We start from the raw sequence: 23,181 nt of genomic DNA, 5'->3' as shown, positions 1-23,181 counted from the left end.
CATTGGCTGCCTCTAGCTGTGACATCTAGCTGTGACATTGGCTGCCTCTAGCTGTGACATTGGCTGCCTCTAGCTGTGACATTGACTGCCTCTAGCTGTGTCATTGGCTGCCTCTAGCTGTGACATTGGCTGCCTCTAGCTGTGACATTGGCTGCCTCTAGCTGTGACATTGACTGCCTCTAGCTGTGACATTGACTGCCTCTAGCTGTGACATTGACTGCCTCTAGCTGTGACATTGGCTGCCTCTAGCTGTGACATTGGCTGCCTCTAGCTGTGACATTGGCTGCCTCTAGCTGTGTCATTGGCTGCCTCTAGCTGTGACATTGGCTGCCTCTAGCTGTGACATTGGCTGCCTCTAGCTGTGACATTGGCTGCCTCTAGCTGTGACATTGACTGCCTCTAGCTGTGTCATTGGCTGCCTCTAGCTGTGACATTGGCTGCCTCTAGCTGTGACATTGGCTGCCTCTAGCATGACATTGACTGCCTCTAGCTGTGACATTGGCTGCCTCTAGCCTTGACATTGGCTGCCTCTAGCTGTGACATTGACTGCCTCTAGCTGTGACATTGACTGCCTCTAGCTGTGACATTGACTGCCTCTAGCTGTGACATTGACTGCCTCTAGCTGTGACATTGGCTGCCTCTAGCTGTGACATTGGCTGCCTCTAGCTGTGACATTGGCTGCCTCTAGCTGTGTCATTGGCTGCCTCTAGCTGTGACATTGGCTGCCTCTAGCTGTGACATTGGCTGCCTCTAGCTGTGACATTGGCTGCCTCTAGCTGTGACATTGACTGCCTCTAGCTGTGTCATTGGCTGCCTCTAGCTGTGACATTGGCTGCCTCTAGCTGTGACATTGGCTGCCTCTAGCATGACATTGACTGCCTCTAGCTGTGACATTGGCTGCCTCTAGCTGTGACATTGGCTGCCTCTAGCTGTGACATTGACTGCCTCTAGCTGTGACATTGGCTGCCTCTAGCTGTGCCCCACCTTACTTTCCCCAGATTGGAATGTCCAACACTGACTACATGGCCGTCTTGAACCAGATCATTCTACCCCTGGCCTACGAGGTAAGTTTGAAATGGTGTAAGTAGAAAATTTGATATCTTTAACCAGTTTACACTTACATAGCGGCTGTAATATAAGGCAGAAAACTTGATGTAAGTTGGTACAACATGGAATGTCATGGTCAGATGGTAGAGCTCAAGTTCAAATCCTGGGCTTGAGTCCGTAAGACATCCATGAGTCCACCCAGCTCTGATGAGTACATGGCTCACATTATGAAAACTAAGACGGCTGAGCATAGTCTGACCACATTATCCCACTGTAAGCCAAGTTTGTTGAAACGGATGAACTGAACTTCATTAACCCCTTGTATCTTTGGCACTAACAACTTTAATGCCAGATAATCAGTTTGATTAGTTCAGTTTAGGATCTCTTAGGAGACTTAAGGATCTTCCTGAGTCCACCCAGCTCTTAAGGGTACCTGTCCTGACTTTGGGAAAACAAAGGTGGCTTGGTGTAGCCACTGTCTCCTCACAAGATGAGTTTAGAAAAACATGAAATTATTGACGTCAGCCACATCTGGTCTGAAATGTTTGTTCTTTTGATTGTGTCAGTGATCTGGTTCATGTGTCAGTGATCTGGTTCATGTGTCAGTGACCTGGTTCATATGTCAGTGATCTGGTTCATGTGTCAGTGAACTGGGTCATGTGTCAGTGATCTGGTTCATATGTCAGTAAACTGGTTCATATGTCAGTGATCTGGTTCATGTGTCAGTGAACTGGGTCATGTGTCAGTGATCTGGTTCATATGTCAGTAAACTGGTTCATATGTCAGTGATCTGGTTCATGTGTCAGTGAACTGGGTCATGTGTCAGTGATCTGGTTCATATGTCAGTAAACTGGTTCATATGTCAGTGATCTGGTTCATGTGTCAGTGAACTGGGTCATGTGTCAGTGATCTGGTTCATGTGTCAGTGATCTGGTTCATATGTCAGTAAACTGGTTCATATGTCAGTGATCTGGTTCATGTGTCAGTGAACTGGGTCATGTGTCAGTGATCTGGTTCATGTGTCAGTGATCTGGTTCATGTGTCAGTGATCTGGTTCATGTGTCAGTGATCTGGTTCATGTGTTAGTGATCTGGTTCATGTGTCAGTGATCTGGTTCATGTGTCAGTGAACTGGGTCATGTGTCAGTGATCTGTCACTCAATGACCTACCTATCCAGTCCCCCAGAAGTTTTTGTTGAGAAATGTTGTGACAATTTTTTTCCAGTTTAGCCCACAGTTTGTGCTGGTCTCTTCAGGATATGACGCAGCGCTGGGCTGTCCTGAGGTATTGTTGCTGGCTGGCTGGCTGGCTGGCTGGCTGGCTGGTTGGTTGGTTGGCTCGCTGGCTGGCTGGTTGGTTGGTTGGTTGGCTGGCTGGCTGGCTGGCTGGCTGGCTGGTTGGGCTTGCTGCATCCCTTTTGTTATCTAGCTTGTGTATCTTGGTGTTGTACAACCATCTAACCCATGCATCTCTGGCATGAAACCATCAATGACTCCAGCAGCCACAGAAAAAAGCCTCTTGCTCTAACTACTTGTGATTTCACCTACCCAAAAAATTTTTCCAGACTAAAACAAATTTTTTACTGAAACATTTCTCAACCATTGGAAACACAAAGAGGCATTTTTCTATTTGTTTTGCTTTTGACCATTGTTTCTTTCTTTGAAGCTTGATTAACAAAATACTGGCCAACTTTTTTGTTTTCTTTGTTTGAAGTACACCCCACAATTGGTGCTAGTTGCTCATGGTCTAGACTCCGCCATTGGGGATGAAAAGGTACTTGGAAGGCATAAGGCAGGGGCTCTAAAGGGTTAGGGGCAGGTGGTGTAAAGGGCATATGTTATAGTGCAATGGGCAGGATACAGGGCAGATGGTGATAGAAAGTAAGTGGCAGATGGGGTTATATAACAAAAGTCAGATGGGGTTATATAACAAAAAGCCAATGGGGTTATATAACAAAAAGCCAATGGGGTTATATAACAAAAGGCTGATGGAGTTATATAACAAAAGGCAGATGGGGTTATATAACAAAAGGCAGATGGTTGTGCTTTATTATTTGAACTTACAGAGCAGCTAAACACAATGGGACTATATGAACTCTGGTGGACTTTGATCTAAAAGCCAGTTTTAAGGGGAAAGGATAGTTTAACATTTTTTACTCTTGCTTAGTAACTTATATTTGTGTTATGCTTATTTTAGATCTAGAAGCTATTCTTATGGGAGGGAATAAAGTCTTGTAATTTGTATGCTTGCTTAGTAAATTATGTTTTGGTTATGCTTGTTTTATCATACTTATAGCCTCAAACTAATTCTGTAATTCTAGCTGACACAATAACGTTTTGCTAGTTTAACATTATACATATTTTAACCTATATTTATGCTATTATAGATCTTATTTAAGATTTTCATGTAATAGTTAATTTATAAACATTTTTCAATAATGGTAACTATAAAAGTAAAAAAGTAGTGCTTGTAGTAAGTGTAGGTTGTATGTTGATGAAGTAAGTGTAGGTTGTATGTTGATGTAGCAAGTGTAGGTTGTACTGTATGTATCAAGTATAGCCCCCGTGTGTCCATCCCAGTTGTATGTTAATGTAGTGACTGTAGTAGGTGTAGGTTGTATGTTGATGTAGTGACTGTAGTAGGTGTAGGTTGTATGTTAATGTAGTGACTGTAGTAGGTGTAGGTTGTATGTTGATGTAGTGACTGTAGTAGGTGTAGGTTGTATGTTGATGTAGTGACTGTAGTAGGTGTAGGTTGTATGTTGATGTAGCAAGTGTTGGTTGTATGTTGATGTAGTGACTGTTGTAGGTGTAGGTTGTATGTTGATGTAGTGACTGTAGTAGGTGTAGGTTGTATGTTGATGTAGTGACTGTAGTAGGTGTAGGTTGTATGTTGATGTAGTGACTGTAGTAGGTGTAGGTTGTATGTTGATGTAGTGACTGTAGTAGGTGTAGGTTGTATGTTGATGTAGCAAGTGTTGGTTGTATGTTGATGTAGTGACTGTTGTAGGTGTAGGTTGTATATTGATGTAGTGACTGTAGTAGGTGTAGGTTGTATGTTGATGTAGTGACTGTAGTAGGTGTAGGTTGTATGTTGATGTAGTGACTGTAGTAGGTGTAGGTTGTATGTTGATGTAGTGACTGTAGTAGGTGTAGGTTGTATGTTGATGTAGTGACTGTAGTAGGTGTAGGTTGTATGTTGATGAAGTGACTGTAGTAGGTGTAGGTTGTATGTTGATGTAGTGACTGTAGTAGGTGTAGGTTGTATGTTGATGTAGTGACTGTAGTAGGTGTAGGTTGTATGTTGATGTAGTGACTGTAGTAGGTGTAGGTTGTATGTTGATGTAGCAAGTGTAGGTTTATGTTGATGTAGTGACTGTTGTAGGTGTAGGTTGTATGTTGATGTAGTGACTGTAGTAGGTGTAGGTTGTATGTTGATGTAGTGACTGTAGTAGGTGTATGTTGTATGTTGATGTAGTGACTGTAGTAGGTGTAGGTTGTATGTTGATGAAGTGACTGTAGTAGGTGTAGGTTGTATGTTGATGTAGTGACTGTAATAGGTGTAGGTTGTATGTTGATGTAGTGACTGTTGTAGGTGTAGGTTGTATGTTGATGTAGTGACTGTAGTAGGTGTAGGTTGTTTGTTGATGTAGTGACTGTTGTAGGTGTAGGTTGTATGTTGATGTAGTGACTGTAGTAGGTGTAGGTTGTATGTTGATGTAGTGACTGTAGTAGGTGTAGGTTGTATGTTGATGTAGTAACTGTTGTAGGTGTAGGTTGTATGTTGATGTAGTGACTGTAGTAGGTGTAGGTTGTATGTTGATGTAGTGACTGTAGTAGGTGTAGGTTGTATGTTAATGTAGTGACTGTAGTAGGTGTAGGTTGTATGTTGATGTAGTGACTGTAGTAGGTGTAGGTTGTATGTTGATGTAGTGACTGTAGTAGGTGTATGTTGTATGTTGATGTAGTGACTGTTGTAGGTGTAGGTTGTATGTTGATGTAGTGACTGTAGTAGGTGTAGGTTGTATGTTAATGTAGTGACTGTAGTAGGTGTAGGTTGTATGTTGATGTAGTGACTGTAGTAGGTGTAGGTTGTATGTTGATGTAGTGACTGTAGTAGGTGTAGGTTGTATGTTGATGTAGTGGCTGTAGTAGGTGTAGGTTGTATGTTGATGTAGGGACTGTAGTAGGTGTAGGTTGTATGTTGATGTAGCAAGTGTAGGTTGTATGTTGATGTAGGGACTGTAGTAGGTGTAGGTTGTATGTTGATGTAGTGACTGTAGTAGGTGTAGGTTGTATGTTGATGTAGTGACTGTAGTAGATGTAGGTTGTATGTTGATGTAGTGACTGTAGTCGGTGTAGGTTGTATGTTGATGTAGTGACTGTTGTAGGTGTAGGTTGTATGTTGATGTAGTAACTGTAGTAGGTGTAGGTTGTATGTTGATGTAGTGACTGTAGTAGGTGTAGGTTGTATGTTGATGTAGTGACTGTAGTAGGTGTAGGTTGTATGTTGATGTAGTGACTGTAGTAGGTGCAGGTTGTATGTTGATGTAGCAAGTGTAGGTTTATATTGATGTAGTGATGTAGTAGGTGTAGGTTGTATGTTGATGTAGTGATGTAGTAGGTGTAGGTTGTATGTTGATGTAGTGACTGTAGCCAGTGTAGGTTGTATGTTGATGTAGTGACTGTAGTAGGTGTAGGTTGTATGTTGATGTAATGACTGTAGTAGGTGTAGGTTGTATGTTGATGTAGTGACTGTAGCCAGTGTAGGTTGTATGTTGATGTAGTGACTGTAGCCAGTGTAGGTTGTATGATGATGTAGTGACTGTAGTAGGTGTAGGTTGTATGATGATGTAGTGACTGTAGTAGGTGTAGGTTGTACTGTATCAAGTATAGCCTCCTGTGTGTCCACCCCAGGGTCAGATGATGATAACCCCACCCATGTATGCTCACATGCTCCACCATCTGATGGCGCTGGCTAAAGGCAGGGTCTGTGTTGCTCTAGAGGTAAGTGTCATGTGTCATCTAGTATTTCATGTCATATGTCATCTCCAGTGTTCCTTGTCATATGTCATCATGTGTTCCATGTCATATGTCATCACAAGTGTTCCATGTCATATGTCATCTTGTGTTCCATGTCATATGTAATCTGCAGTGTTCCATGTCATATGTCATCTAGTATTTCATGTCATATGTCATTACCAGTGTTCCATGTCATATGTCATCTAGTATTTCATGTCATATGTCATTACCAGTGTTCCATGTCATATGTCATCTAGTATATCATGTCATATGTCATTACCAGTGTTCCATGTCATATGTCATCTAATATTTCATGTCATTACCAGTGTTCCATGTCATATGTTATCACCAGTGTTCCTTGTCATATGTCATCTCTAGTATTTCATGTCATATGTCATCTCTAGTGTTTCATGTCATATGTCAGTTGACATACAGATACTGAATACAAATTAAGAAAATGGCAAAAATAATTAACACACACTTAATTAATGAATGATTTCCTTGATTGTTGTTTTAACAAGGGAGGCTACTGTATCAAGTCACTGTCAGAGGGCTGTGCTCTCACACTGAGGAGTTTGTTGCAAGACCCCTGCCCCCAGCTGCCTGCATTGGCTGAACCCTCAGACAGGTAAACCCTCAGACAGGTAAACCCTCAGACAGGTAAACCCTCAGACAGGTAAACCTCAGACAGGTAAACCCTCAGACAGGTAAACCCTCAGACAGGTAAACCCTCAGACAGGTAAACCCTCAGGCAGGTAAATCCTCAGACAGGTAAACCATCAGACAGGTAAAACCTCAGACAGGTAAACCATCAGACAGGTAAACCCTCAGACAGGTAAACCCTCAGACAGGTAAACCCCAGACAGGTAAACCCCTGCCCCCAGCTGCCAGCATTGGCTGAACCCTCAGACAGGTAAACCCTCAGACAGGTAAACCCTCAGACAGGTAAACCCCTGCCCCCAGCTGCCAGCATTGGCTGAACCCTCAGACAGGTAAACCCTCAGTAAACCCTCAGACAGGTAAACCATCAGACAGGTAAACCCTCAGATAGGTAAACCCTCAGACAGGTAAACCCCTGCCCCCAGCTGCCAGCATTGGCTGAACCCTCAGACAGGTAAACCCTCAGACAGGTAAACCCTCAGTAAACCCTCAGACAGGTAAACCCTCAGTAAACCCTCAGACAGGTAAACCCTCAGACAGGTAAACCATCAGACAGGTAAACCCTCAGACAGGTAAACCCGCAGACAGGTAAACCCGCAGACAGGTAAACCCTCAGTAAACCCTCAGACAGGTAAACCCTCAGTAAACCCTCAGACAGGTAAACCATCAGACAGGTAAACCCTCAGTAAACCCTCAGACAGGTAAACCCATGCCTCCAGCTGCCAGCATTGGCTGAACCCTCAGACAGGTAAACCCTCAGTAAACCCTCAGACACGTAAACCCCTGCCCCCAGCTGCCAGCATTGGCTGAACCCTCAGACAGGTAAACCATCAGACAGGTAAACCCTCAGACAGGTAAACCCTCAGACAGGTAAACCCTCAGACAGGTAAACCCTCAGATAGGTAAACCCTCAGACAGGTAAACCCCTGCCCCAGCTCCTTGCATTGACTGGACCTGTCACTGTTTCAATGCTAACGATTTAAACAAATGGCTTTAATACTTAGGTTACTCCTTGCAATTTTCATTGAATTATTTCCCCAACATCACCACAACCATTTCACCCACAGCATCATCACAACCATTTCACTCACAGCATCACCACAACCATTTCACCCACAGCATCACCACAACCATTTCACCCACAGCATCACCACAACCATTTCACCCACAGCATCACCACAACCATTTCACCCACAGCATCACCACAATCATTTCACCCACAACATCACCACAACCATTTCACCCACAGCATCACCACAACCATTTCACCCACAGCATCACCACAACCATTTCACCCACAGCATCACCACAACCATTTCACCCACAGCATCACCACAACCATTTCACCCACAGCATCACCACAACCATTTCACCCACAGCATCACCACAACCATTTCACCCACAGCATCATCACAACCATTTCACCCACAGCATCACCACAACCATTTCACCCACAGCATCACCACAACCATTTCACCCACAGCATCACCACAACCATTTCACCCACATCATCACCACAACCATTTCACCCACATCATCACCACAACCATTTAACCCACAGCATCACCACAACCATTTCACCCACAGCATCACCACAACCATTTCTCCAACATCATCATCACAACCATTTCACCCACAGCATCACCACAACCATTCCACCCACAGCATCACCACAACCATTTCACCCACAGCATCATCACAACCATTTCACCCACAGCATCACCACAACCATTTCACCCACAGCATCACCACAACCATTTAACCCACAGCCTCACCACAACCATTTCACCCACAGCATCACCACAACCATTTCACCCACAGCATCACCACAACAATTTTGAACCTGGTGAAAGTGCTCCACCCGTACTGGAATTGTTTTAAGCACTTCAAGAAACTGGACAAGTTTGAAAAATGTGTTTACTCCGAGGTCAACAACACACCACCTGTGTAAGTCATGTGTTCAGCTCACACCTCTCAATCCTGATTGCTAATATTTAATCTTGTTACCTCCCCTTTTAGTCTTGAATTTACTAATTTTTAAATTAAATTTGAATGACTAATCTCATTGCTATTAAGATAAAAGATAGATTTTCTTATATTATCAATGGAGATTAACGTAGCTAAAAATTTTGAATGAAATTGAAAAATGAAGTGGGTTAAAATTGTGGGTTACAGGATTTGCCACAACCCACATACATTGTGAACAAAATAAAGTTACAGGTAAATATATCCAGAGTTTCTTTCATCCCCCCCCTGAAGAAAGTCTACCGCCCCCAGGATCGAAATGAAATTAATATAGAAAATATACTTTTACCAGTGTCCGCCCCCGGAAAATGTCAAAATGTCGCGCACCCCCCACCAAAAAAAAAAATCAAGTGTACCCCCCTGGAGAAAAAAGTCTGGAAGAAACACTGAATATATCTGTAGTTGTAAAAAGTACAGATCACTGAATTCATTTGCTTAATTTATTAGATCTAGAGTCTATTTTCTTTTCTCTAATGGTGTTTGAAACCCCCCCCCCCCCTCCTCCCCAGCCCAGGTGTGGTGTTTGTGACACCTGAGAACAAGCCCAAGACGTACGACCTGATGGGCTTCTACCCCGTACAAGATCTACAGACCAGGCAAAACTTTGCCAACCAGATTGATGATGTCATCAGGGAGACCAATCTTTCTGTGGCCGGAACCAGGTCAGGGGAATGGGTGGGGCAGGGGGATAGGCGGGGCAGGGGGATGGGCGGGGCAGGGGGATGGGCGGGGCAGGGGGATGGGTGGGGCAGGGGATGGGTGGGGCAGGGGATGGGTGGGGCAGGGGGATGGGTGGGGCAGGGGATGGGTGGGGCAGGGGATGGGTGGGGCAGGGGGATGGGTGGGGCAGGGGATGGGTGGGGCAGGGGGATGGGCGGGGCAGGGGGATGGGTGGGGCAGGGGATGGGTGGGGCAGGGGGATGGGTGGGGCAGGGGGATGGGTGGGGCAGGGGGATGGGTGGGGCAGCGGGATGGGTGAGATGGGGCAGGGGATGGGTGGGGCAGGGGGATGGGTGGGGCAGGGGGATGGGTGGGGCAGGGGATGGGTGGGGCAGGGGGATGGGTGGGGCAGGGGATGGGTGGGGCAGGGGGATGGGTGGGGCAGCGGGATGGGTGAGATGGGGCAGGGGATGGGTGGGGCAGGGGGATGGGTGGGGCAGGGGATGGTTGGGGCAGGGGGATGGGTGGGGCAGGGGATGGGTGGGGCAGGGGGATGGGTGGGGCAGGGGATGGGTGGGGCAGGGGGATGGGTGGGGCAGGGGATGGGTGGGGCAGGGGGGTGGGTGGGGCAGGGGATGGGCGGGGCAGGGGATGGGCGGGGCAGGGGGATGGGTGGGGCAGGGGATGGTTGGGGCAGGGGGATGGGTGGGCAGGGGATGGGTGGGCAGGGGATGGTTGGGCAGCGGGGTGGGGGGATGGTTGGGGCAGGTGATGGTTGGGGCAGGGGATGGGTGGGGCGGGGGATGGGTGGGGTGGGGGGATGGGTGAGTGGGGTGAGGCAGGGGATGGTTGGGCAGCGGGATGGGTGGGGCAGGGGGATGGGTGGGTGTGGCAGGGTGATGTGTGGGGCAGGGGATGGGTGGGGCAGGGAGATGGGTGGGGTGGGGGGATGGGTGGGTGAGATGGGGCAGGGGATGGTTGGGCAAGGGGATGGGTGGGGCGGGGGGATGGGTGGGGTGGGGGGATGGGTGGGGCAGGGGATGGGTGGGGCAGGGGGATGGGTCGGGCAGCGGGATGGGTGAGTGGGGTGGGGGGATGGGTGGGGCAGGGAATGGGTGGGTGGGACGGGGGGGATGGTGGGCGGGGATGTTTGGGCAGTCTATAACAGAAGCTTTCTTATGTCTTGCCACAGGTGCTGCTACACCTATGATTCCCAGATGAGAGACCACAAAAACATGTTCTCATCGTAAGTCAGCTTTTGTCAACATTACTTCATGACTCAGTAGCTTTGTTGACTTTATGGTTCTGTGACTCCCTAGTTGCTTGACTCCATGGTTCTGTGACTCCCTAGTTGCTTGACTCCATGGTTCTATGACTTCTAGTTGCTTGACTCCATGGTTCTGTGACTCTCTAGTTGCTTGACTCCATGGTTCTATGACTTCTAGTTGCTTGACTCCATGGTTCTGTGACTCTCTAGTTGCTTGACTCCATGGTTCTATGACTTCTAGTTGCTTGGCTCCATATTCTGTGACTCCCTAGTTGCTTGACTCCATGGTTCTATGACTCCCTAGTTGCTTGACTCCATGTTCTATGACTCCCTAGTTGCTTGACTCCATGGTTCTGTGACTCCTTGTTCCTAATTCCCTATTGTTCTGCGCAGATCACACCCAGAGCGTCCAGACCGGATCAGCAGTATCCACAAGAAGTTTGTCCAGTGGATGTTGACAGACAGATGTTTGATGGTGCCTGTGAGTTGAAACATTGTCTGACCATTGGTCAATTCTTAAGTTTAGATCAACATTACAAACATCAGTCTGACCATTGGTCAATTCTAAAGTTTAGATCAACATTACAAACATCAGTCTGACCATTGGTCAACTCTAAAGTTTAGATCAACATTACAAACATCAGTCTGACCATTGGTCAACTCTAAAGTTTAGATCAACATTACAATCATCAGTGTAATTGTCTGACCATTGGTCAACTCTAAAGTTTAGATCAACATTACAATCATCAGTGTAATTGTCTGACCATTGGTCAACTCTAAAGTTTAGATCAACATTACAATCATCAGTGTAATTGTCTGACCATTGGTCAACTCTAAAGTTTAGATCAACATTACAATCATCAGTCTGACCATTGGTCAACTCTAAAGTTTAGATCAACATTACAATCATCAGTGTAATCGTCTGACCATTGGTCAACTCTAAAGTTTAGATCAACATTACAATCATCAGTCTGACCATTGGTCAACTCTAAAGTTTAGATCAACATTACAATCATCAGTGTAATTGTCTGACCATTGGTCAACTCTAAAGTTTAGATCAACATTACAATCATCAGTGTAATTGTCTGACCATTGGTCAACTCTAAAGTTTAGATCAACATTACAATCATCAGTGTAATTGTCTGACCATTTGTCAACTCTAAAGTTTAGATCAACATTACAATCATCAGTGTAATTGTCTGACCATTTGTCAACTCTAAAGTTTAGATCAACATTACAATCATCAGTGTAATTGTCTGACCATTTGTCAACTCTAAAGTTTAGATCAACATTACAATCATCAGTGTAATTGTCTGACCATTTGTCAACTCTAAAGTTTAGATCAACATTACAAACATCAGTCTGACCATTGGTCAGATCTAAAGTTTAGATCAACATTACAAACATCAGTGTAATTGTCTGACCATTGTACAACTCATCAAATATTAGTCAACAGCTTTATCAAGGTCATTTGTTTGATTTTTTCAGTCTCGACTTGCAAAGAAATCTGAAATACTTTGGATACACACGTAAGTGCATTCAATTAACATAATTTAATGTCCTTAATCATGATGTATTTATTTCCTTTAAATTATTTTCCTTAAACAAGTTAACCAGATTAACCAAGTCATTTAACCAATTAAACCAGTTTAACCCAATAGCCTGTCTGTTTCAGGGAGAACTACCTTGAGGAGCTTCAGTCTACAGAGTCTCTGGGAGAAAATGAGCTGAGAGATTTCCCCAGTCGAAATGGTTATTCTTCCATCTACCTGCACCAGGTATGTCTTGCTAGACGGTTCACCTCACTGCCCTGACCACCCCAGCCCTCACCACCCCAGCCCTGACCACCCCAGCCCTGACCACCCCAGCCCTGACCACCCCAGTCCTGACCACCCCAGCCCTGACCACCCCAGCCCTGACTACCCCAGCCCTGACCACCCCACCCCAGCCCTGACCACCCCACCCCAGTCCTGACCACCCCAGCCCTGACCACCCCAGTCCTGACCACCCCACCCCAGTCCTGACCACCCCAGCCCAGCCCTGACCACCCCAGCCCTGACCACCCCACCCCAGTCCTGACCACCCCAGTCCTGACCACCCCAGCCCTGACCACCCCACCCCAGCCCTGACCACCCCAGCCCTGACCACCCCAGCCCTGACCACCCCAGCCCTGACTACCCCAGCCCTGACCACCCCAGTCCTGACCACCCCACCCCAGCCCTGACCACCCCACCCCAGCCCTGACCACCCCAGCCCTGACCACCCCAGTCCTGACCACCCCACCCCAGTCCTGACCACCCCAGCCCTGACCACCCCACCCCAGCCCTGACCACCCAACCCTGACCACCCCAGCCCTGACCACCCTCTACCATGTGTACTTGAACCAGCTGTATCAGAGCCTCAACACATTTTTTCTCTCCTCCTCCAGAAATCTTTGTACTGTGCCCTGTTGGCTTGTGGTAGTGTCCTCAATGTAGTGGAGGCAGTTCTCACTGGCCAGGTAAGATTCCAACTGACAGACTTTAGAGAACGTGTGTACATACAGACAGCAGATATCTTTACAATACAACCCAAAACTGAAATCCAAAATTGTCTTTTTCTTTTACCAGGCTCAAAGTGGAGTTGCAATAGTTAGGTAAGGTTTATCTGTTGAGTTTATTTGTTGCACATTTTTCATTGGTTAAGGCTGGATGTTTGTTGTATGTTGTTGCTACCTGTGGAGACAACCTGACACCAACAAACTTTATCCCACAGGCCACCTGGCCACCACGCAGAGTTCAACACGGCCATGGGATTTTGTTTCTTCAACAATGTGGCCGTCGCAGCCAAGTTGGCCCAGAAAAAATTCAATGTGAAAAAGTAAGTCTCGATTGGCTTAAGCACCCATCTGTTTCAGGGTTAGTGTGATGTTGACTAAAGCACCCATCTGTTTCAGGGTTCTGATCGTTGACTAAAGCACCCATCTGTTTCAGGGTTCTCATCATTGACTAAAGCACCCATCTGTTTCAGGGTTAGTGTAATGTTGACTAAAGCACCCATCTGTTTCAGGGTTCTGATCGTTGACTAAAGCACCCATCTGTTTCAGGGTTAGTGTGATGTTGACTAAAGCACCCATCTGTTTCAGGGTTATTGTGATGTTGACTAAAGCACCCATCTGTTTCAGGGTTAGTGTAATGTTGACTAAAGCACCCATCTGTTTCAGGGTTCTGATCGTTGACTAAAGCACCCATCTGTTTCAGGGTTAGTGTGATGTTGACTAAAGCACCCATCTGTTTTAGGGTTAGTGTGATGTTGACTAAAGCACCCATCTGTTTCAGGGTTCTGATCATTGACTAAAGCACCCATCTGTTTCAGGGTTCTGATCGTTGACTAAAGCACCCATTTGTTTCAGGGTTAGTGTGATGTTGACTAAAGCAGCCATCTGTTTCAGGGTTCTGATCATTGACTAAAGCACCCATCTGTTTCAGGGTTCTGATTGTTGACTAAAGCACCCATTTGTTTCAGGGTTCTGATAGTTGACTGGGATGTTCACCATGGTAACGCCACACAACACCAGTTCTACAGGGACCCCAGGTAACTGATTGTAGTCTCCGACACAGGGTTGTGTGATGATTGTCTCATTCATTAAGGGTTGTGTGATGATTGTCTCAATCATTAAGGGTTGTGTGATGATTGTCTCAATCATTAAGGGTTGTGTGATGATTGTCTCAATCATTAAAGGTTGTGTGATGATTGTCTCAATATTAAGGGTTGTGTGATGATTGTCTCAATTATTAAGGTTTGTGTAATGATTGTCTCAATCATAAAGGATTGTATGATGATTGTCTCAATCACTCACTTCCCTGCTACATCAGGAACCCATGGTGTGTCTTGTCCCCAACTTACACAAATATGTCCTGGTCCCCACCTGACACAAATATGTCCTGGTCCCCACCAAATATGTCCTGGTCCCAACCAAATATGTCCTGGTCCCCACCCTCACACAAATATGTCCTGGTCCCAACCAAATATGTCCTGGTCCCCACCTGACACAAATATGTCCTGGTCCCAACCAAATATGTCCTGGTCCCCACCTGACACAAATATGTCCTGGTCCCAACCAAATATGTCCTGGTCCCAACCAAATATGTCCTGGTCCCAACCAAATCTGTCCTGGTCCCCACCTGACACAAATATGTCCTGGTCCCCACCTGACACAAATATGTCCTGGTCCCCACCAAATATGTCCTGGTCCCAACCAAATATGTCCTGGTCCCCACCCTCACACAAATATGTCCTGGTCCCAACCAAATATGTCCTGGTCCCAACCAAATATGTCCTGGTCCCCACCAAATATGTCCTGGTCCCAACCAAATATGTCCTGGTCCCCACCAAATATGTCCTGGTCCCCCACCTGACACAAATATGTCCTGGTCCCAACCAAATATGTCCTGGTCCCAACCAAATATGTCCTGGTCCCAACCAAATATGTCCTGGTCCCAACCAAATATGTCCTGGTCCCCACCTGACACAAATATGTCCTGGTCCCCACCAAATATGTCCTGGTCCCCACCTGACACAAATATGTCCTGGTCCCCACCAAATATGTCCTGGTCCCCACCTGACACAAATATGTCCTGGTCCCAACCAAATATGTCCTGGTCCCAACCAAATATGTCCTGGTCCCCACCTGACACAAATATGTCCTAGTCCCAACCAAATATGTCCTGGTCCCAACCAAATATGTCCTGGTCCCAACCAAAAATGTCCTGGTCCCCACCTGACACAAATATGTCCTAGTCCCAACCAAATATGTCCTGGTCCCCACCTGACACAAATATGTTCTGGTCCCAACCAAATATGTCCTGGTCCCAACCAAATATGTCCTGGTCCCAACCAAATCTGTCCTGGTCCCAACCAAATATGTCCTGGTCCCAACCAAATATGTCCTGGTCCCAACCTGACACAAATATGTCCTGGTCCCCACCTGACACAAATATGTCCTGGTCCCCACCTGACACAAATATGTCCTGGTCCCCACCTGACACAAATATGTCCTGGTCCCAACCAAATATGTCCTGGTCCCAACCAAATATGTCCTGGTCCCCACCTGACACAAATATGTCCTGGTCCCCACCTGACACAAATATGTCCTGGTCCCAACCAAATATGTCCTGGTCCCAACCAAATATGTCCTGGTCCCAACCAAATATGTCCTGGTCCCCACCTGACACAAATATGTCCTGGTCCCCACCTGACACAAATATGTCCTGGTCCCCTGCCCTGACAGACAACTGGTGTTCTGATACAAGTTGTGTCATAACTGGGACAAATAGTGTGATGAGTATGTTCTGGAACATGTCACTGCTATATGTTCTGGAACTAGTTTCTGCAATATGTTCTGGAACAAGTTGCTGCAGTATGTTCTGGAACAAGTTGCTGCAATATATTCTGGAACAAGTTTCTGCAATATGTTCTGGAACAAGTTGCTGCAGTATGTTCTGGAACAAGTTGCTGCAATATGTTCTGGAACAAGTTTCTGCAATATGTTCTGGAACCAATTAGCTGCAGTATGTTCTGGAACAAGTTGCTGCAGTGTGTTCTGGAACAAGTTGCTGCAGTGTGTTCTGGAACAAGTTGCTGCAATATGCTCTGGAAAAAGTTGCTGAAATATGTTCTGGAGCAAGTTGCTGCACTGTGTTATGGAACAAGTTGCTGCAGAATGTTCTGGAACAAGTTTCTGAGATATGTTCTGGAACAAGTAGCTGCTATATGTTTTAACAGTGTTCCTGTTCCCCAGTGTCCTGTACATCTCCCTCCATCGCTATGACAACGGCTCATTCTTCCCCTGCCAGTCCGATGCTGATATGTACCATACAGGAGCCGGGGCCGGGGAAGGCTTCAATGTCAACATTCCCTGGAGTGGGGTAGGCTTTATGTTTCTTGTAGATTGTTTACTTGGGAAAATGTTATATTATATGCGTCAATTAACTGTAAAAAGATATATTTGAAAATTTTTGTGAGATGATTTTAAACTGATTAGAAAATGTTTTTATTATTAAAATAATTCTTTCTAAGAAATAAAAAATTATAATTTCATTAACAAACCTAAAAATGTTTTCATTTTCATTTACTATTCAAAAATAATATTACCGAAAAAAAGTTCCATCTACCAACTAAATAATACCTATATCTACATAAAAAAGATATTTCTATCTACCAACTAAATAATGCCCATATCTACATAAAAAAGATATTTCCATTTACCAATTAAATAATACCTATATCTACATAAAAAAGATATTTCCATCTATCAACTAAATAATACCTATATCTACATAAAAAAGATATTTCCATCTATCAACTAAATAATACCTATATCTACATAAATATTAAAAAAGATATTTCCATTTACCAATTAAATAATACCTATATCTACATAAAAAGATATTTCCATCTACCTTTCAGTCAAAGATGGGAGATGCTGAGTACCTAATGGCCTTCACACAGATCATTATGCCCATTGCCTACCAGGTAAGTTGTACTGCCACAGGTAAGTTATACTGCCCCAGGTAAGTTGTACTGCCCCAGGTAAGTTGTACTGCCACAGGTAAGTTGTACTGCCCCAGGTAAGTTGTACTGCCCCAGGTAAAAAAATTGTTTAAATCCACCAAGATGTAAGATGCATCTGTATAGAAATGTTTGTTGATGATTTGTTTTGTTTCCCCAGTTTGCTCCAGATCTAGTGTTGGTCAGTTCTGGCTTTGATTCAGCTGTATAGAAATGTTTGTTGATGATTTGTTTTGTTTCCCCAGTTTGCTCCAGATCTAGTGTTGGTCAGTGCTTTGATTCAGCTGTATAGAAATGTTTGTTTATGATGGTTTGTTTTGTTTCCCCAGTTTGCTCCAGATCTAGTGTTGGTCAGTGCTTTGATTCAGCTGTATAGAAATGTTTGTTGATGGTTTGTTTTGTTTCCCCAGTTTGCTCCAGATCTAGTGTTGGTCAGTGCTTTGATTCAGCTGTATAGAAATGTTTGCTGATGATTTGTTTTGTTTCCCCAGTTTGCTCCAGATCAGCTGTATAGAAATGTTTGCTGATGATTTGTTTTGTTTCCCCAGTTTGCTCCAGATCTAGTGTTGGTCAGTGCTTTGATTCAGCTGTATAGAAATGTTTGCTGATGATTTGTTTTGTTTCCCCAGTTTGCTCCAGATCTAGTGTTGGTCAGTGCTTTGATTCAGCTGTATAGAAATGTTTGCTGATGATTTGTTTTGTTTCCCCAGTTTGCTCCAGATCAGCTGTATAGAAATGTTTGCTGATGATTTGTTTTGTTTCCCCAGTTTGCTCCAGATCTAGTGTTGGTCAGTGCTTTGATTCAGCTGTATAGAAATGTTTGCTGATGATTTGTTTTGTTTCCCCAGTTTGCTCCAGATCAGCTGTATAGAAATGTTTGCTGATGATTTGTTTTGTTTCCCCAGTTTGCTCCAGATCTAGTGTTGGTCAGTGCTGTCTTTGATTCAGCTGTATAGAAATGTTTGTTGATGATTTGTTTTGTTTCCCCAGTTTGCTCCAGATCTAGTGTTGGTCAGTGCTTTGATTCAGCTGTATAGAAATGTTTGTTGATGATTTGTTTTGTTTCCCCAGTTTGCTCCAGATCTAGTGTTGGTCAGTGCTTTGATTCAGCTGTATAGAAATGTTTGTTGATGATTTGTTTTGTTTCCCCAGTTTGCTCCAGATCTAGTGTTGGTCAGTGCTGTCTTTGATTCAGCTGTATAGAAATGTTTGTTGATGATTTGTTTTGTTTCCCCAGTTTGCTCCAGATCTAGTGTTGGTCAGTGCTTTGATTCAGCTGTATAGAAATGTTTGCTGATGATTTGTTTTGTTTCCCCAGTTTGCTCCAGATCAGCTGTATAGAAATGTTTGCTGATGATTTGTTTTGTTTCCCCAGTTTGCTCCAGATCAGCTGTATAGAAATGTTTGTTGATGATTTGTTTTGTTTCCCCAGTTTGCTCCAGATCTAGTGTTGGTCAGTGCTGTCTTTGATTCAGCTGTCTAGAAATGTTTGTTGATGATTTGTTTTGTTTCCCCAGTTTGCTCCAGATCTAGTGTTGGTCAGTGCTTTGATTCAGCTGTATAGAAATGTTTGTTGATGATTTGTTTTGTTTCCCCAGTTTGCTCCAGATCTAGTGTTGGTCAGTGCTTTGATTCAGCTGTATAGAAATGTTTGTTGATGATTTGTTTTGTTTCCCCAGTTTGCTCCAGATCTAGTGTTGGTCAGTTCTGGCTTTGATTCAGCTGTTGGGGATCCTCTGGTCAGTTGCCTTCTTCTTACAGTGTCACTTGTATGACTGTCATGGTATGACAGTCCACCTATCATTGTATGACAGTCCACCTATCATTGTATGACAGTCCTATCATTGTATGACAGTCCACCTATCATTGTATGACAGTCTTATCATTGTATGACAGTCTTATCATTGTATGACAGTCCTATCATTGTATGACAGTCCTATCATTGTATGACAGTCCTATCATTGTATGACAGTCCTATCATTGTATGACAGTCTTATCATAATATGACAGTCTTATCATTGTATGACAGTCCTATCATTGTATGACAGTCCTATCATTGTATGACAGTCCTATCATTGTATGACAGTCTTATCATTGTATGACAGTCCTATCATTGTATGACAGTCCTATCATTGTATGACAGTCTTATCATTGTATGACAGTCTTATCATTGTATGACAGTCCACCTATCATTGTATGACAGTCCACCTATCATTGTATGACAGTCCACCTATCATTGTATGACAGTCCACCTATCATTGTATGACAGTCCTATCATTGTATGACAGTCCTATCATTGTATGACAGTCCACCTATCATTGTATGACAGTCCACCTATCATTGTATGACAGCCCGCCTATCATTGTATGACAGCCCGCCTATCAGGGCTGTAATTATCAGCCTACAAAAACAAACTGCCACATATCTAACCCACCCATGTCTATATCTACAGGGTGGCTACAAGGTGACCCCTGCGGGTTATGCACACATGACCCACATGCTCATGGGTCTAGCCAATGGGAGAGTTGTCCTAGCTTTGGAGGTGAGTCTCTCTAACTTAGCTCTCTAGCTCTATGTAATAGATCTGTCATAACCTTAAGCTCTTTAGCTCTCTACCATCTGACAGCAATAGTTTGACCTAACCTTGACCTAACCCCTGTAACTGAAGCAGTTTGACATAACCTTGACCTAACACCTGTGACCATAGCAGTTTGACTTAACCTTGACCTATGACACAGGAGCAGTTTGACCTAACCTTGACCTAACCCCTGTGACAGGAGCAGTTTGACCTTACCTTGATCTAACTCCTTTTACTGGAGCAGTTTGACCTAACCTTGACCTAATCCCTGTGACTAGAGCATTGACCTCACCTTGACTTAACCCCAGTGACTGGAGCAATTCAATTTGACCTAACCTTGACCTAACCCTGTGACTGGAGCAGTTTGACTTAACCTTCACCTATGTGACAGGATCAGTTTGACCTAACCTTGACCTAACCTTGACCTAACCCCTGTGACTGGAGCAGTTTCTGATCCCACAGGGTGGTTACAACCTCTACTCCATCTCCGAGTGTATGGCTGCCTGCACCTCTGTCCTGCTGGGTGACCCCTGTCCTGCCCTGACCAAGCTTGACCCCTGTGACAGGTAAGTTGACCATCAGAGCTCTACTTCCCCTACTCTCAACACCTAAAAACTGGCCATCAGGTCTGAGACTTTAGTCATAAACATCTGAGTACCAACTTTGGGTACCAACCTAATGCTATCATATTTAGCATTTAGTTGTAACTCAGAGAGTTAAGCCTTAACATTAACAAAATGGCCAACAATTCCTGCTGTTGCTATGGTGAGTAGTGGCATCTTAGATTTTATCTATGAGGTGGAAGACTACAATCATAAACATTTGATTAGATGACTACAATCATGCACATTTGATTAGATGACTACAATCATGAACATTTGATTAGATGACTACAATCATGCACATTTGATTAGATTACTACAATCATGCACATTTGATTAGATGACTACAATCATGAATATTTGATTAGATAGAAGATTACAATCATGAACATTTTATTAGATTACTACAATCATGAACATTTGATTAGATAGGAGACTACAATCATGAACATTTGATTAGATGACTACTATCATGAACATTTCATTAGATAGAAGACTACAATCATGAACATTTGATTAGATGACTACAATCATGAACATTTGATTAGATAGAAGATTACAATCATGAACATTTTATTAGATTACTACAATCATGAACATTTGATTAGATGACTACAATCATGAATATTTGATTAGATAGAAGATTACTATCATGAACATTTGATTAGATTACTACAATCATGAACATTTGATTAGATAGGAGACTACAATCATGAACATTTGATTAGATTACTACAATCATGAACATTTGATTAGATAAGAGACTACAATCATGAACATTTGATTAGATGACTACTATCATGAAAATTTCATTAGATAGAAGACTACAATCATGCACATTTGATTAGATAGGAGCCTAAAATCAAGAAGAAATGTTCTGAAAATGGTCGTAGTGGTTTTATATTTTTTTTGGTGTAAAACTGAGATTTTCCAAAAAAGGAAATTGCTACTTGTCAAGTCCAAGATTGAGCTACTAAGTTATCTCTCTTATTCAATTTGTTTAGTGAAAGGGGACATAACCGTAGAAATCCTGACACAAGGAGATGTAATCAATTTCATGGTTTCGTTTAGTTGCACTCAAATGGAATGAAATCTGACACATTAGCTTCCCCTGAGTTGGGTGGTGTCTGTTGGCTGAGATTCGCTTGTCTGTTTGTAAGGGAAGGTTTGTTAGACATTACTGAGGCACATTTGTCCTGATGTAACATCACATTTGTCCTGATGTAACATCACATTTGTCCTGATGTAACATCACATTTGTCCTGATGTAACATCACATTTGTCCTGACTGTAACATCACATTTGTCCTGACTGTAACATCACATTTGTCCTGATGTAACATCACATTTGTCCTGGCAATATAAGACTAGTTTTCTTTTTTTGGCTGTGTTAAATTTGTCTAGTTTTCTTTTGTTGGCCGTGTTAAATGTGTCTAGTTTTCTTTTGTTGACAGTGTTAAATGTGTCTAGTTTTCTTTTGTTGGCCGTGTTAAATGTGTCTAGTTTTCTTTTGTTGGCCGTGTTAAATGTGTCTAGTTTTCTTTTGTTGGCCGTGTTAAATGTGTCTAGTTTTCTTTTGTTGACCGTGTTAAATGTGTCTAGTCTTCTTTTGTTGGCCGTGTTAAATGTGTCTAGTTTTCTTTTGTTGACCGTGTTAAATTTGTCTAGTTTTCTTTTGTTGGCCGTGTTAAATGTGTCTAGTTTTCTTTTGTTGGCCGTGTTAAATGTGTCTAGTTTTCTTTTGTTGACCGTGTTAAATGTGTCTAGTTTTCTTTTGTTGGCCGTGTTAAATGTGTCTAGTTTTCTTTTGTTGGCCGTGTTAAATGTGTCTAGTTTTCTTTTGTTGGCCGTGTTAAATGTGTCTAGTTTTCTTTTGTTGGCCGTGTTAAATGTGTCTAGTTTTCTTTTGTTGACCGTGTTAAATGTGTCTAGTTTTCTTTTGTTGACCGTGTTAAATGTGTCTAGTTTTCTTTTGTTGGCCGTGTTAAATGTGTCTAGTTTTCTTTTGTTGGCCGTGTTAAATGTGTCTAGTTTTCTTTTGTTGGCCGTGTTAAATGTGTCTAGTTTTCTTTTGTTGGCCGTGTTAAATGTGTCTAGTTTTCTTTTGTTGACCGTGTTAAATGTGTCTAGTTTTCTTTTGTTGACCGTGTTAAATGTGTCTAGTTTTCTTTTGTTGGCCGTGTTAAATGTGTCTAGTTTTCTTTTGTTGGCCGTGTTAAATGTGTCTAGTTTTCTTTTGTTGACCGTGTTAAATGTGTCTAGTTTTCTTTTGTTGGCCGTGTTAAATGTGTCTAGTCTTCTTTTGTTGGCCGTGTTAAATGTGTCTAGTTTTCTTTTGTTGACCGTGTTAAATGTGTCTAGTTTTCTTTTGTTGGCCGTGTTAAATGTGTCTAGTTTTCTTTTGTTGGCCGTGTTAAATGTGTCTAGTTTTCTTTTGTTGACCGTGTTAAATGTGTCTAGTTTTCTTTTGTTGGCCGTGTTAAATGTGTCTAGTTTTCTTTTGTTGGCCGTGTTAAATGTGTCTAGTTTTCTTTTGTTGATCGTGTTAAATGTGTCTAGTTTTCTTTTGTTGGCCGTGTTAAATGTGTCTAGTTTTCTTTTGTTGACCGTGTTAAATGTGTCTAGTTTTCTTTTGTTGACCGTGTTAAATGTGTCTAGTTTTCTTTTGTTGGCCGTGTTAAATTTGTCTAGTTTTCTTTTGTTGACCGTGTTAAATGTGTCTAGTTTTCTTTTGTTGGCCGTGTTAAATGTGTCTAGTTTTCTTTTGTTGGCC

At 43.5% G+C, this 23,181-nt stretch overlaps 1 protein-coding gene across 2 annotated transcripts in view; it reads left to right on the top strand.

Annotated features, from left to right (window-relative positions):
* LOC131937417 (histone deacetylase 6) overlaps positions 1–23,181 on the top strand; it is a 204,671-nt gene that overhangs the window by 20,119 nt on the left and 161,371 nt on the right. For both annotated transcript variants that reach the window (XM_059294820.1, XM_059294819.1), the window contains exons 11-29: positions 999–1,064; positions 2,272–2,331; positions 5,964–6,053; positions 6,590–6,696; positions 8,550–8,675; positions 9,263–9,415; positions 10,606–10,659; positions 11,074–11,161; positions 12,169–12,209; positions 12,356–12,458; positions 13,109–13,180; positions 13,290–13,315; positions 13,435–13,539; positions 14,185–14,253; positions 16,460–16,586; positions 17,128–17,193; positions 18,909–18,968; positions 19,682–19,771; positions 20,270–20,373. In XM_059294820.1, coding sequence (XP_059150803.1) covers positions 999–1,064; positions 2,272–2,331; positions 5,964–6,053; positions 6,590–6,696; positions 8,550–8,675; positions 9,263–9,415; positions 10,606–10,659; positions 11,074–11,161; positions 12,169–12,209; positions 12,356–12,458; positions 13,109–13,180; positions 13,290–13,315; positions 13,435–13,539; positions 14,185–14,253; positions 16,460–16,586; positions 17,128–17,193; positions 18,909–18,968; positions 19,682–19,771; positions 20,270–20,373 — 1,607 coding nt within the window. The remainder of the gene's footprint in view (positions 1–998; positions 1,065–2,271; positions 2,332–5,963; positions 6,054–6,589; positions 6,697–8,549; positions 8,676–9,262; positions 9,416–10,605; positions 10,660–11,073; positions 11,162–12,168; positions 12,210–12,355; positions 12,459–13,108; positions 13,181–13,289; positions 13,316–13,434; positions 13,540–14,184; positions 14,254–16,459; positions 16,587–17,127; positions 17,194–18,908; positions 18,969–19,681; positions 19,772–20,269; positions 20,374–23,181) is intronic.

The sequence above is a fragment of the Physella acuta genome, unplaced genomic scaffold (assembly GCF_028476545.2).
Source record: "Physella acuta isolate Inbredline_101_S28 unplaced genomic scaffold, ASM2847654v3 ptg000209l, whole genome shotgun sequence".
NCBI classification, from domain to species: domain Eukaryota; kingdom Metazoa; phylum Mollusca; class Gastropoda; family Physidae; genus Physella; species Physella acuta.
Note: the sequence above shows the minus strand (reverse complement) of the source record. Positions and strands in the feature narration are given on the sequence as shown.